The sequence below is a fragment of the Polyodon spathula genome, chromosome 6, assembly GCF_017654505.1.
Source record: "Polyodon spathula isolate WHYD16114869_AA chromosome 6, ASM1765450v1, whole genome shotgun sequence".
NCBI classification, from domain to species: domain Eukaryota; kingdom Metazoa; phylum Chordata; class Actinopteri; order Acipenseriformes; family Polyodontidae; genus Polyodon; species Polyodon spathula.
Window position 1 is genome coordinate 66,928,223 of NC_054539.1, and position 16,540 is coordinate 66,944,762.

Sequence of the window (16,540 nt, forward strand, 5' to 3'; positions counted from 1 at the left end):
GTGCGGTATTGACTGCTACCATGAAACAGCATTAGCAAGTTCACACTTGCAATTCTGACTTTTAGGGTTCTAAAAGAGAACGGTGCAAAATCTTCCATGGTCTTGTGTGCAAAAAATATATATCAAAGATTAGCTTAACATTTCTTGTACCTCCTTTACATCTGATTAGGGGTTCTTTCTCCAATATTTGGTTATTATCATCTCTTTCTGTGTGCCTGATCTAGGCAGGACAATCCTAAGTACTGAGTCTGAACATCCTCCATCAATCCATTCAAATCATGTGACACGTTGATCTTTCAAGTGCCAACCCCAGCCACGACACTTTCACAGAGTTTAAATTAAGCACGAAGCAAGTTGATAGTCAGGATAGGGCTTGTGGTTTGTTTTTATTGTATATTTCAATGTATTTGTGGTGTGTATTATTTGCATTTTGGCTGTATTATAGTTATGTTTTTAAATAAATAAATAAACATCAATGCAAATTATCATGATAAATAAATCAAAAGTGCAGATAAATAGTGAGGTTATGCGTGTGCTTGTTTTGGTCATTGGTAAGGTGTGAGGGGGAAAGGTAGTTGAGTGGTCAGGTGGTTATAATTAGGTGGGTGTTTAGAGGAGAGGTCACTTTTGTCTAGCTTCCGGAAGGAGAGGCAGATCCTGTTTTTACTCTGCTACAAGCTATAGTTGGCATGCTTCATTATAGTTTTTTATTTTTTTTCTAAATGTCAGATAATGCACTGCTGACAATCTGTAGAGGCACATGTTCTTAATAAATATAGGTAAAATCCCTGGAACATATATACAGTAATGACTTGTGGATTCTTGCTGTATCAATCTAATGTAAAAAGTGTTCACTCAAGATGATGTTTGACGGCCTGTGACACAAATTTAGAGAATAAAATCTTAACCCAATATTGGAGCAACAGAACCTAGAAGAAAAAAAGTGTAATTGTAAAACCTTAAAACAGTACAACTCTAAAACTAAACCCCTAAAATAGTAAAACTTTAAAATAGTAAAATAGCTCATGAACACCCAACTATTGTACACAAGGTGTGGTAAAATGGCTGGTCAGCGCTGTGAATAGCCACAGAGGCAAAAATCAAGCAAAACGTTGTATCAGTGTATACCTTTATTGTTATAACACATTATAACATATAAATATTGTTATAACATGGCTTGGGGAACGTTGATGGACAGCAATCTTCAAGTCAAGCCACAAATTTTCGATTGGATTTAGGTCAGGGCTCTAACTGGGCCACTCAAGGACATTTACCTTTTTGTTCCTTAGCCACTCCAGTGCAGCTTTGGCTGTGTGCTTTGGGTCGTTGTCCTGCTGAAAGGTGAAATTCCGTCCCAGTTTCAGCTTTCTTACAGGATGCAACAGGTTTTCTTCAAGAACTTCTTTGTAGTTTGCTCCATTCTTTTTCCTTCTATCCTGACAAGTGCCCCAGTCCCTGCTGATGAAAAACATCCCCATAACATGATGCTTCCACCACCATGCTTCACAATAGGTGATGCGCTGTGTTGGGTTTGTGCCAAACATAATGCTTTGCATTAAGGCCAAAAAGTTCCATTTTAGTTTCGTCAGACCAGAAAACTTTTTGCCACATGGCTATAGAATCTCCTGAGTGTACTTTTGCATACTTCAAATGGGATTCAAGGTGGGCTTTCTTGAGTAATAGTTTCCTTCTTGTCACCCTAACATGTAGGCCAGATTTGTGGAGTGCTTGGGATATTGTTGTCACATGCACACATTGACCTGTCTTGGCCTTAAAAGCCTGTAGCTAGTGCAAAGTTGCCATTGGCCTCTTGGTAGCATCTCTGATCAGTCTCCTTCTTACTCAGTCATCCAGTTTGGAGGGAGAGCCTGATCTGACCGTGCTCCAATGGCTATTCAAGGTCTTGAATAAACCATCGTGGTTTATACCTTATTCATTGTTAGATTTTGTTGCTGTATTCTTTTTTTTAAATAACATGTCTGTTTTAAGTCTTCAAATAGGTTATTGTTCCTTTTTTTCAGGCTTGTGCAAGTGCATCTTTTAAAAAATATTAACAAATAAATCAACATAATATTTGTTCTCTTTTTAGAGATTATCAAAGTGATAAATATGGTAGTTATATGAAAGGTAATTAAAAATGCCATTACTAATCATTTTGATGTGGACAGATAGTACAGTATTGCAGATATGTGGCATTTTCTGGACCACAACAGAATTATTTTTATTTCTTTTTCTATTTACATACTTACAATTTAGTGGGGAAAAAGACTGTAGTAGATATGTACAGTATCCAATCACACATAATATATGACTTAAATATATTCAAATGATCAAAACAAGAAGCAACAACAGACATGGTGTAGCCATATAAACCTAAGTCTAGCTAAAACATGTGATGCTGAAATACTCTGCAAATTGGGTTTTAAATGACGTAAATCAGGAGCCTTTTACAGTGCAATAGTTCATGCCGGACTATAAGAAAACAAGTTTGAAAGACATAATTTACAACACAGACTACTACAAAGATTTAGATTTGTTTTTCACTACTGGAAAGGAAAAGTAATGTAGTGTGTAGCAACAGACTGATTCATAGCTAAAACACTGCTTCATTTTCATTTATACGTATCTATAGAAAGAGATATAAGTCTAATTATGCCAGTAGCTGCAAAACTGTATATTCAAATAATATCCTTAGCCCTACAAATGGAGTTTGTAGGTTAGATTGTGTTCTCCATTTGTTTAATTGAATACCACATGATTTGGCTTGGGGGTTCTGAGGTGGTTTGAATTCCTTCTATATTTGTCTCAGTGTCATAAGACTTCTTGAAACTTCTTTCAACTGGTAGTTTTTTTCAGTTAACACAAAACTGATCCCTGTAGGTACTAATTTGAGGTAGGGAAAGAGTGAGAGATTGATCGTGGGTAAGGTAACACACACAACCTCAGAGCTACAGCATCGGATGACCACGCAGCTCTGGGTCATGGCCGGCAGTGGGATGGCCTGGACTTGAAATGGCGATCTCCAGGCTACAGTGCACATCCTGCACTCCATGCGGAGTGCCTTTACTGGATGCACCACTCAGGAACCCCCATGTGGTTGCCATTTTAAAGTGTTTTACTACCTCTCTCCCTCCAGTTTCAACTGACATTTTCCTATGTATTCTAGTCTGTACCAGCCACATCCAAGCCCATGGTTACACATGTGCGTATTTATTTGTTTATTGGTCTTATTTAATTTTTTGCGATATTGTTTGTTAGTTTTGATTAATATAGCACATCATTTTCAATGCTATGCTTATTTGCACTTTGTTTTCATTGATCAGATTTTTATTGTGTTTATTGGTGTGTTGGCTGAAGGAGTACCTGGTAACTGCTGTGTTGTGATTAAAGCAAGCCAAACTGGAACTATATTAAACTGTTTCTTTGCCTTATTTCTTGGGGGACATATATTTGGAGGGTCTGACCAAACTAGTGCTGCAGATAAAATAATCTGTTTATTTTTCTAACTTGTGCTAGTATTTGACCTGCGAACCAACTCGAAACATACCCTCAAAAGCTTGATACTGTTCACAAACTGGCTCCTTTCAAACCCAATGCTTGTTTATGGGGATTCAAGCTCACGTTAAAAAAAAAATACGGCTCATTCATCCCAGCCCTGGCATGAAGGTTGATTATGATGATGCTTGCAGGTCATCTTAAGTAAAGAATTTGAGAGCATCATACAGTCGAACTCTGAGAATGAGTTGAATCGTTTCATTTGTTCTGTCACTTATGAATGTGGCAATGACGTTCCTGTGAGATGCCCATTCATTTGAGTTTGTTTTTGATGTGATTTCCTTAAAGGCTGATAACCTAAGGTTATTTCAGCAAACAGATCGGGATTTGTTAACCAGAGAACCCATGACACAATTATTAATATGCATCCATGAGATTTAAAAAAAATATATAATTTTAACACACACACTTTTGTTCTCCTGCAGATATATTTGTGGATCACAGTTTTTATTTTATTTAATGTTTTATGGTTTGGTAATGTATTGCAAATTCCTTAAGTAGTTCAAACAATTTGAGTTTAACCCTAAGCAAAGCCTGCAAATATTATAACCACACAAATGGAATGAGAGCAGCAGTGTTATCAGGGTTTTTCCATTAGCGGAAGACAACATCAAAATATTGGTGAGTAAACCTTTTGTCAACCCTAATGTGATGCTTTAACACAACCTGGGAGTGCCTCTTTGTGAGGCTGGTCTAGTCAAATTGTATTTCATTGTTAATTATTGGAAAGTGCATTTATTGATGTGTGGTGCAGTTGTGAAATTGATTAACCCTTCCTATGTTGCCTTTGCTTTGTTGAGCGAATGTCACCTTGAGAGTTGGAGTAGTGCTCTGAGTGGGTAACGGCTGTCTCTGTGTATGTTGGGCAAGTGTGTGCTAGCTGCTGTTAGCTGCCTAATAAACCGCTTTGTACCTGAAAGCCTTGGTGTGTGTGACCTTGACTCCCATGCTCGCTACTATCTATCTATCTATCTATCTATCTATCTATCTATCTATCTATCTATCTATCTATATATATATATATATATATATATATATATATATGGACTGACTGGGGGGAGGAAGAGGAATACAATGTAGTCTAGGAGGGGTTACAAAAAGACTTACAAAAAGTACTTACTATTAAATATAAAGAACTGGTACTGCTTAATCTCCAGTTGTTAAATATAGGAATGCTTTTTTTATTATATTTTTGAAAAGGTCCCGCCCATCGTTTAAATGTTAGTGTTCAGTTTACTACAGGTGGTTTAAGTGTGACAGAGAAAGAATGAACTTCAGCTACAAATCTCCCTCCTGACCTGTGAGGGCACTGTGTAAAGGGAACAGTGTACCCCGGACTGGATGGTTTGGAAATTCATTACAAGGAAAGGGGGCAGAGTCACAGTACAGGAAGGAAAACAAGGGGATGTGACTATGTGAACTGTTCCTTTTGTTATGGTTATGGAAGAACCGCTGTAAGACCGTATATGTACTGTGAGTGTTTTGCGTTTGTTTTTTCCGTATTGTACTGTTTGTTTTTTCTAGACAGCTAACGCTTCTGGAAGTCGTCACTTAAACAAAGCACCCAACCCGGACTTCACTGCACTTGTACTCAATAAATAAATTAAATTTCACCACTTGCACTGCAGCATTCACTCTGGACTTGTGATCGTGTTTGTGTTCTGTGTCTGTTTAAATACTGTGTCTTATTTTGGGACTGAACCCCGTGTTTATTTAACAATGCAATACACATCGTTGTGTATTGCCAGTCCTCCATTACTTTACTGGTGTCAAGTGACACTGGAATTACAAAAAAACAACCATTTCAACAGTACTTTGTTGTTTGTCATTGTCTCAACACCTGAACACTGCAAACCACTTTGCCACAATATGACACACACACACACACACAAAAAAAAAAAAACGGAAAAAAAGATAATTCACTCTTGCTTCCTGTTTGATGAACCAACTATACATTTTCAAGAATTTCCCCACAATGGACTACTCTTCTAGCACTGACAAAGTCCTGTAGCAGAAATCTGCACATGCAAACCATTCATCCAGACCAGTTATATACACTTATGAGCAGATCCTCACGCCATTGCTCTATAACTTTAACTATACATGTAACTCGGCACTTCTAGTGAATTGTAAAATAAACAGTGGAATGTATTTTCATTTTATTCTGCACTTCTTGAATGGTTCAACCAAGTTTTACGAAAAAAACATCTATATTAAAAAATCACCGGAAATTAGGTTATATATATATATATATATATATTATAGATATATATATATATATATATTACCTATAACTGACTACCATATATCAAGATACTTTTATTGGGGTTTCTGTACGTTAAAACATAGTGCTTCAGTGCACAATTCCAAGATTTGCATTAAGTTATATTGTAGACAGTGATGTAAGGGGCCGATGACATTATTTTACAACAATTTGTCTGTATAAAGGCATATATGTTAACAATTAAGTGAAAAATGCATGTATTTCACTCTGCAGCCATGAAGGCAAACCAATAAGGAGAATATGTTTTGTGTGCCCCCTGCCAACTCACTGAGGATCGCTGCCACCAGTTCACCCCTGTGGCTTACTGTAGTGTATTGTATATTCTGGTGTGATTTGTTCCCCATATAACACCTTAATCCTGTGACTTACTGTCCATTCTGTAAAATACGTGTCTTCTGTATGGGATGTATGAATTACACACCTCATTCAGCCCCTTCCCTCAAACATTTCTATATGACAGTACTGAAAGAAACACATTGGCTGATGGGCTGCACAGTAGAGGACAGACAACACAATAAACAGTGGGATGCTGTTAAATATTTAAAAGTAACAAACTTTACAACATAATCTCAGGAAAAGAAAAAAGGCAAACAATAATATTCAGAATTCAAACGATGTACAAAATACACACATTGGATATTTATTATTATTATTATTATTTTTTTTTTTAACAATTTTTCAATTAATTATGCAATTGTACAGCTCTTGGAAATAGTTGGGAATAGACTTTAAATGTGTATCGTAATTAGTTATTTATATAAAATGGAATGTTTAGAGCCCAAAGTCCCTTTTTACAACATAATCCTTAAAACAGAGAAATGCACAAATGTCTTTCTGTTACCTGGGTGACACAGTATCATGGCTTAAAAATAATCATGGCAGCAATTTATAATATATATATAATTAATTAAATCCTTGTACTCACTCATTTTATTGCTATGGAAATAAGAAGGCAGTTTTTATGTAACATTGTAAAGGCTTTTGAATCATTACTAAGGATTGTCACTATAATAACTAGAGAAACCCACTTATTAAAAGCAGAGTTTTACTGTTGCAGTGGTCACTGTTCCACCTTTATAAAATATTGAAGGTCAAGAACTACTGTTAGAACATAAAAAGGTGAAGAACTACTGTTAGAACACAAAAAGGTTATCACCCATGCTGCACTAAAGGAACAGCTGCAGAAACATACCTGCACCTAATGCAGGATTAGATTTATTTCAGAAAACACCCTGTTCCACACATCTGCAGATTGCAATATGAGTTATAAACTGGTATAGTAGGTCCAACATTAACGGTGGAGTGAGATAAAATGGGACCAGAAACTTCAAAACACCAGTATATTATCTGAATCCACTTTATAGTAGATTGTCAGTCTACCGTTGGGGATGTGATAAGGATTTACCATAGAAATTGTAAAATGTTTTACGCCATGACAGGCGGTCTGGATTTGACTTTTTGTCTACTATTTCAACTTCTTTCTTAAACTACTTTTGCCCTATTAGGCCTTATGCTTAACAGACAGTGGCTTTCCAACAATGTACAACAAAAAGATTCCAGACTAAAGTGTATCAAAATCTTATATTTGGTGAATGTGGACTGATACCAAAAGTTTGGTTCTAACAGAAAATGTCTGTCTACTCAAACATCGACCAATCTTGTCCTCCTAATGTGTCCCTTATCTGATGCTGGAGTTACTTAAACTTGTCCTTTTATTTTTTCTGGGTGCTTGCTAGAGTAGTCCCTGACTATGCATAGGCAAACTTTTGCATTATGTATTTCCCAGAGCTTGAAAAAAGTTGAGACTTGTGAGTAAATAAAACAAAAGACTGAATTTTCATCAAGTCTTCACTCTTAGTTTTTTGGACATAAAATATTTCTATGTTAACTTACACTGAAGGATTTCTACAGGCATGATAGTGTTATCATGGGTAGGAATGTTGCCAAACAAAACAAAGTTATATTCTTCCTTTAGAAGGAGTAACCAAAGCATTTCTGCTACTATATCATTGTATGTACCAATATTTATAGATACCAATATAACTGTAATTATATACTCATGTTTAAAATCAACTACCAGCATTTAATAAAAAAATATCTAGTTTGAACCCCCTATCCCTTTATACAGATTCAGTAGTATTTAAAGCAAACATCAGACATTCAATGAATGCAGTCTGCATGTCCAGCACAGTAGTAAATAAGGCCTCAATTATTTGTTTTGGCAAAAAACAAAACCCTTTTTTTTTTTCTTTTTACATCTGTATTCAATTGCAACTCTTATCTAAAAAGACCTTATTATGTGCAATACATGACAATTTTCTTCCATATGTGGAACAGAGCAATAATTATCAAAAAAAAAAAAAAAAAAAAAAAAAAGTATTAGGCATACAATATTTTCTTTCCAGTTGTCGTTAGAACTTTCTTATTATTGCTGATAATGTCGACTTCATGTGAGCTGGACTGTCTTCTTCAATTTTTCTATCTGCATCTGTGAAAACAAAAGATTGCTGTAAAACCTTGTAGTTTGTAACTACAGTGCTTGCAGATTACTGTGTGACCATGCCAGAGAAACTGGTCATATTAGCTATCTACTATTAGTACTGGAGGTCTATGGTTCAGTACCGATAAAACTGTACTGACAAAACGATTAGTGGCTGAACGTTGCGGGCTCCCTTGGGACTGCTGATGCTTTCATTTACATTTGTGATTTGTGAGTGCTTACCTCATTTGTCCAATGAATGTTTTCCATGGAAACAGATTTTTTGCAATGATTTTTCAAATCTAATAAGCCTTTTTGTAAAAAAATAAAAATAAAAAAAGGATGTGTTGGTATGGAAATACCACATTGACATATTACGGACCAATGTTAATTGTTTGTTGTCCACTTAACTGATCATTACTGTCTTAAGCTAATTGTTCCCAATAGTAATGGAGGGACTGAAACACGTTACACCTAATAGCTACACTGTGATTAAAGAGTATGCAGCACTGATGATACAAGAAACAATTGCAGTGCACTGCCACTTTATCTTGCCATGCGAGTCAAGATTAAATAAACTGATTTCTGCAGTTTGCAGACCTTTTTCTGGGACGCATTGTAAGGGTGCATTACTTCTTCTAAAATTAAGAAGTAAGCAAAAAGATAGGGTGTAAATGGAAGGCTAAAGTTCAAATTGACAGGTGAGTATTTTAGTGATGGTATCTTATTTAATAGTCCTTATATTAGTCAATTTTTGTTTGCAATTAAATGTTGTGTTTAGGGTTAAGGAATCATTTCAAAGCCCTATTTAAGCAATGTGGCATGTATCAATACCCATCTATACACAGGGTCGTGCTCAAAGCATCTTTATTATACTGGTGTCAAAATGTCTGCAATTACAATAAAACAAAACCCATAAAGGTGACCTGAATTTGACGGTTCTTTTTTAAAATGTGAAATCCTACCATCACCAACTTACACCAAATGCATTTACAAGAGGAGTGCAGCGGATACTGTTTTACTACAGAGTTCAAAAAGTGCAATGCAATCTTTAAAATGTAAAATGGTAAAAGCAAAATAAACAAACAAAAACAAATAAAAAAGTGAAAACATTCTGGGAAAAAAAAATGTATAAGAGGACTATCATTTAAAAAATACAATACAAAGAGAGTTATCGAAAGTGATGCTAAAGTTGGAGGAGATACATCATACTTAAACTTTGTAGGGATTTACCTGCAAGACAATTCGCTTTTCTTTTTCTTTATCTAAGTCATTTCTCAGATCAGTTATTTCTTTCCTAAAAGCCAAGAAAGATGATTTTTGTTAAATTCCTTGTATCCAAGTATTATAAATACAATTCAAATTTGTGAAAGCTGTAATGTAAGCAGTTACTTCATTAGGGATTAAAAAGTAAGCAGTGGGGTTCTGAAAACTATAGCGTTATATATCACCATGTGTTGATACAACTATTTCTTACCTGCAACTTTTTATACTTTTTACTATGACTTTAAAATCTGTTTCAAAGCTCTTTTCGAAATGGCCGCTCTAGTGCACTGGGGTTTGAAATTTGTCTCTCTATATCACTGCAGGAAGAGCGATTTAAAAAAATAATAAAATAAAATAAAATAAAATAAAACAGAAACCACAACAAGTGCTCTGGCTTTTCTGTTCTGTACCACATCATGGATTGTTATTGCTGTGTTTCCTGTTTGACAATGTGGGCAATAATCTCTACACTATCAGCGCACATTTTGAAAATAGCTTTGAAACAGACATTAAAGTTAGAAGTGTAAAAATTGTCCGGGTGTTAACAATGAAATGAAAAATGGCAGGTACGCAACAGTTGTAGCAACTCGTGGGGATGTGTTACGCTATATTTTTTCAGAACGCTGCTACTCTAAGATGTACTGCGCAAAGTAAAACAAGTACGGTAGCAACACTGTCATGGCTGTATACACAAAATTAAAAGCAATAGTATAGGGACAAAGTAGATCCCAATGATCTACAATCACCAAATGTACAACTTGAAGTGCGATATCCAGGTGTCTGGATTAGTCTCCTTAACATTCAGTACATGTGCAGTACACTCCTGCTCTCAATAGCTTGATCCAAAGAAAGTCCTAACTACTGTAAGTGTCATCACATTTGATACAAACAAAAACTTGATAATTAACATGAAAGACTGAGCACAAATATTTCTCAACTTATGAATAAATGGAATCTATTGTATGATCTAAGAAAACAATGGCAGATCTAAATCTATCTTTTTTTTTTATGTGTATAACCACCATGCTGTAGATTCATAAAGACTGGATACATCTGCAAGAATATATCAATAACCAGAGAAACTAAATTTATTAATATTTGACATCTAAAGTAGGGGCATAATGAGAACCAAAAAGAAGAGCTACATGCATTTACTTACTTCTGCTGTGTCTTCAACAGTTCCACATCATGTAGTAGCTGATTAATTTGTGCCCTGAGCTCTTCTATTTCAGATTTATTCCCATCCTCTCCTTCTGCTTTGGGTTTCAAATCATAAGCAGGAATGTTGACTGCAATTGGTTTGGAAGTGGACTGTGTTGGTGGCGTCTGGAAGGATGGCTACATAAATAAAAAAAAATAAAGAGAGACCAGAAAAAAAGGTTATATATCTGCACCCTCTCTCATTTCCCCTTTATTGTGTCGATATTTCAGGACTTGCATTAAAGTGCATAGAGGACCTAAAATGATTATTGGCTGCAACCTACTCATTCATGGCGAGAAAATATATTTCAACCTGATAATCGACAGTTCAGGACACGTCTTGCAGCCATTATGTAAATTATATTTCATTAGGGTAGACAGTATTTTTGATGTTCTTGGTTTATTACAGTATACATTTTCATAGCATGGGTTTGCTTTACAACACTGTACACAGTAGATATGTAACGCACAATAGAATGCCAAAGCTCAATGTCTCCCATGCTGTACATTGCTTTCTCAGTTATTAAAAATGGGATCTAAAAAATGGTCCTATCATATTATATTTTACTTTAAAGTGTGGTGTTCTTATAGTTTAAAAAAAAAAAGAAAAAAAAAAAAGTGTTACACAGTAAGAATGGTTACCTTATATTGGCTCTACATTTTTAGGATTTTTTTTTTTTTTTTTTATTAGAACAAAAAAAACATTTGAAAAAAAAAAAAGAAAAATGTTAGGTTATTATCATAACCCTGGTTCCCTGAAACAGAAATGTAACCATTACCGAATAGGCGAGTGTACCAAAGCCATCACAAGGGCAAGACTGTAGGACGACTGGAATGCTACAAAGCTAAGCTGAGAGCTTTACCATATGGAACCCCAGTAACAAGTAACTGGAGTTAAAAATAATGAGGGAGGATTTCACCTCTATGCCTGTGTTGTAAGGGTCTACTGGAAAGCCGCCCTTAAGACTCTAGTTCTAAAGCTAGGGTTTTGAGGATCCACGACATTCAGTCCATAGAACCTAGTAAAAGGTACGGGAAGTAGCCCACATTGCTGCATTGCAAATGTCTTTGACAGCTGAACCCTGGAATAAAGCCCATGAAGTTGCCATGGCCCTGGTGGAATGGGCAGTGAGTTTTTTTGGAGGGGGCAAGTTGGCCAGCTGATAGGCAGTCCTGAACATGTCTGCTATCCACTTGTATAGCCGCTGCTTAGACAGGGTTTGAACATGGGGCATAGCCCCATTGCAGGCAAAAGATTATTCAGACTGTCTCCAACGTTTCTTCTTGTCAACATAGAACGCCAGGGACGGAACTGAGCAGAGCGTATGGAGCTGTCACTCTCTGTCAGACCGGAAAGGAGGTAGATATCTTTAGCACCGAGTTGGTACTGGGTCGGTTTGGTGATTCTAGCATTGGGTCGATACAGGTACGGTATAGGTTCGTACCGGGTCGGTACCAGTGCGGTACCCTTTGTCCTGGTTCGGTATCGGTTCAGTACAGTATCGGTTCAGTACAGGCCCACTAATTCTCAGTCACCGCGGGAGACAATGTACAGAGATGCCCACCTGTAAATGCCACTGGTAAAACCACTTGGTCAGTACCCACATGAAACTGAGGGAAGCATGCTTGTTAGAAGGACTAACAGCTTTCGCAATGGTGATGCTAAAAATCAGTCACCAAAACGGCAACAAGATACTGTGGATGAAATTGCAAGGAACAACAACCGAAGCAAGTATCTCGGTCCTGAGCAGAGCTGCTGAGCCCACGTTGCAGACAGGCCTGCGCGTAGTAGCTGTATTAAAAAAATAAAACTTTCATAAAAATTGCATAAATAATAAAAAACTTCTTGTATGGTGCTAAATATCAGAAACGAGAAATAAAATAAGCCCCAGCTGACGCTATGCAACCTGGGGGTGGAGCACAAAGTTAGCTGACTTAACACATTCGGAATGGGCGTAACAAGCTACAGGCTTTAGTGTACACAAATATGTGTAATTAGTTAAAAACTATTGCAACGATTAGTTTAAATATATCATATCTTGTGTAAAACACTAATATATACAGACAGAAGCTACAATGTATTTCTCTGAACAAGGCTTCATGATCAGGTCAGTCTTGAAAGGAGAAATGGCTGTGAGCGCAGTCCTTTTGTGCCTTCGGGGGCTGGGTCGCGACTGCGTCACAGGTTCAAAGAGCAGCTTTGTTACACAACATTCAGGATTCCGGTCTTTAGGAAGTAAATACCTATTCGGTAATGGTTACGTTACATATTTGAAAGGAAAGTATCCCTGTTTCAAATATGCTTTGAGCTTGAAAATATAATATATAACGTACTCCTGCTTCTAGTTTTAGCATGCAAGTGACAAGCAAGTTTCAATGGGAGTTAGTCTCATCAGTTTCAACTCCCTTTCTGGAAAGCAAAACTAAACAGTCCACGTTATAACTTTAAAGCATTCTTATAAAAGTGGAATGAAAATAAAGCGAAACTATGTGAATTGTAGTAGAGACACTCAAAATTATATTTTAATGAATATTCTAAACAATGCTACTGGGGGCCAGAATATGTCATCAATTAGGTTATTTTTGTCTTACAGCTAAAATAATTTGAAACTCTTCCCTATCACTACACAATTATACTTTATACAATGGCATGTAAGCCCAAAACAATGTATACAGATATTGCATGAAGTTATTTTTATTTCAAGGACAGAAGCAACAAGACATCAAATGACATTTGTCCTTGTGGTATAAATGGACAATATAATTATCTGTAATAAAACAGTTCACTGGTACTAATCCAGAGTTGTTTATAAAAAATAAAATAAAAAATTCAACATTTTACTTCAGTTGAGATGCATTTTCCCGTATAAATACACTTTGAAGTTATGCTGTCCTGAGGAGATCACAGGACAATGTCTCAAGACAGTTTTACGGTTAATTATTATTATTTTTGTAATTATTACTTACCTTTTTAGATTCTAATAACTTTGGCTTGACCTGTTCTTCCTCTTCTACTTTAAGGACCTTTTCTATGTGAGCATCTTTATTTGGCTAAAAAGAAATAAATACCAGTTGGTGAAAAAACATTGTGAACTGCAAGGGTATATTTTTGTGAACAAAGCATGCCTAGCATAGCACATTCACTAATACCACAGCCGTTCTGATTGATATCACCCAACACTGGTGCAGCCATGTACCTGCATGGTTTACATTGGTTGACTAATATTATATATGTGTAAGTGTTTACAAAAATAAGACCTAGGTCAAAATGACATGCACTTTGTATTATAACCAATGCCAGTATCTTTTTTTTTTAATGTTTCAGTGTTAAATGTGGTAGGATATTATATGTCTTAATGTGGTGCTGCTAATGCATCTTTAAACCTGGCAGTGCTGAAGCATCCCATCTCTCTCTCTCGCTCTATCTCTCTCTCAATGATAATGTTTGTGAATCCCTGGTTTTATCAGCTCAATTAAATAATTAGATTGTTCTTCAGGGGTGAGTTTGGGGTCCCCACCCTATATAAAGATCAGAAACTTTGAGTTTGGTCTTCACCAAACAGTTCCATGATCAAAAGAAATCTCTGAGGATGTCACAAAAAAAAAAAAGTTACTGATGCTCATCTGTCTAGAAAGGGTTACAAAACCATTTCTAAGGATTTGAGGCTCTACCAATCCACTGTCAGACAGATGGAGAAAGTTCAAGACTACAGTCACTCTACCCAGGAGCGGTCGTCCTACCAAAATCTCTCCAAGAACAAATCAGAATATCAAGATGGCTAATGTGAGTTCATGACTCAACTGTCGGAAAAAGACTGAACAAGAATGGTGTTCATGGAAGGATAGCCAGGAGGAAACCACTGCTCTCTAAAAAGAACATTGCTGTCTGTCTGAAGTTCGCCAAAGAGCACATAGATGGAACAATGTTCTCTGGACAGACGAGTCAAAGGTAGAACTTTTTGGCCCCAATGATTAACGTTATGTTTGGCGAAAACCAAACACTGCGTTCCAACAGAAGAACCTCATCCCAACCGTCAAGCATGGTGGTGGGAGTGTGATGGTTTGGGGCTGCTTTGCTGCCTCAGGACCTAGACAGCTTGCCATCATTGACACAACCATGAATTCTGCATTGTATCAGACGATTCTAGAGCCGCCCGACCGTGAGCTGAAGCTGAACCGAAAGTGGGTCATGCAGCAAGACAATGATCCTAAACACACAAGCAGGACTTGCAGCGAGCTGTCCATGCAAGGAACTGAGTTGAAGTAGTTCCGTAAGGAGGAATGGGCCAAAATTCCTCAAAACCGATGTGACAGACTGACCAACAGTTACAGGAAACTCTTAGTTGAAGTCATTTCTGCTCAAGGGGGTGCCACCAGTTACTGAATCTAAAGGTTCACATACTTTTTCATACATAGATATTGAATGTTGAATCATTTGTGGATAAATAAATGTTGAAACAGTATTATGTTTTTGTGTCATTTGTTTAACCAGGTTATCTGTATCTATTAGTATGACTTACATTAAGATCTAATAACATTTTAGGTTTGAAATATGTGAAAATCCTAAGGGGTTCACAAACTTTCTCAACACTGGATATATAGCTGTAATCAAAAGTTTACATACCCCAACGGAAATTTATAATTTCTAGAAATTTCCCAAAAACAAAGAATATTACAATATTACAAATTACAAAAACAGTTGTCTATAGTTACTTATTTAAGCAATTGTTTTGGAAAACCATGCCAGTATCCATACCATTTGATGCTGCGATAGCATTGTCTAAAAGGTGCTAGAAATTTCGATATGATAATGCAGAACCTAATTCTAGAAAAGTCTAGAAAATCCTGGACTGTAGGTGAACATTCTTAGAGTTAAAAGGGTTAGGCATCGGAAGACTGCTGTCACTACCAATAAGTTAATATGGGGAAAAAGTAAACAGCTATATGAAGACCTTAGGCAGAACATTTTTTGTTGTCATAAAGCTGGAGAAGGATACAAGATTTTCAAGCATTTGAGTATCCCAATTTCAACTATTGCTTCTATTATCAAGCACAAGACTCATGGTACAGTCACAATGCTCCCTCACAGTCTGAAAGAAAAAATTATTTTACCAATAACAGGTAGAATAATTGTGAGGAAGGTTAATAACAATCCGAGATTGACTGCAAAAGACGTTCAAAGTGAATTGGCAGAAACTGGGACTGGGGTTTCTATTTTAACCAGAGGTCGAGTATTGCATGGTGAAGGTCTCAATGGTCACAGGCCAAGGAAAAACCTACTCTTAGGAAAACGTCACATGGACAATCACTTAAAGTTTGCAAAACAGAATTTGAATGATGGATATGAGGCCTGCTCAAAGGTTTTACGGAGTGATCAAACAAAAAGCAAGCTATCTGATCACGCTGATAGTCGGTCCCTTCGGAGAAAGTCTGGTGAGGCGTACAAAGAAAAGAACACTATACCTACTGTCAAGCATGGAGGTGGTAATATCAATCTATGGGTTGTTTTCCCCTAATGGCACAGGAAATTTAGTTCCAATACATGGTAAAATTGATTCCATAGCATACCAAAAGATATTGGCCAATCATCTGAAGCCCTCCACTACAAAACCAGGTTTAAAGCGCAACTGGATGTTCCAGCACGTCAACGATCCAAAACACACATCAAAATCTACTTCAGAATGGTTAAAGAAGAATAAAATCAAGGTCCTGGACTGGCCTAGTCAAAGTCCCGATCTAAATCTGATTTAGAATCT

The 16,540-nt window shown here is 36.5% G+C and overlaps 1 protein-coding gene across 2 annotated transcripts in view; it reads right to left on the reverse strand.

Moving 5' to 3' along the window:
* Positions 1 to 6,463: 6,463 nt before the first annotated feature.
* LOC121317504 (CD2-associated protein-like) overlaps positions 6,464 to 16,540 on the reverse strand; it is a 73,540-nt gene continuing 63,463 nt past the window's right edge. The window contains exons 16-19 of one of the 2 annotated variants that reach the window (XM_041253509.1): positions 13,752 to 13,835; positions 10,744 to 10,922; positions 9,552 to 9,615; positions 6,470 to 8,327 (exon numbers count right to left, since the gene is read on the reverse strand). In XM_041253509.1, coding sequence (XP_041109443.1) covers positions 8,286 to 8,327; positions 9,552 to 9,615; positions 10,744 to 10,922; positions 13,752 to 13,835 — 369 coding nt within the window. In that variant the 3' untranslated portion in view covers positions 6,470 to 8,285. Of the gene's footprint in view, positions 8,328 to 9,551; positions 9,616 to 10,743; positions 10,923 to 13,751; positions 13,836 to 16,540 lie in introns of both variants that reach the window. The other variant, XM_041253510.1, reaches the window with a different exon arrangement.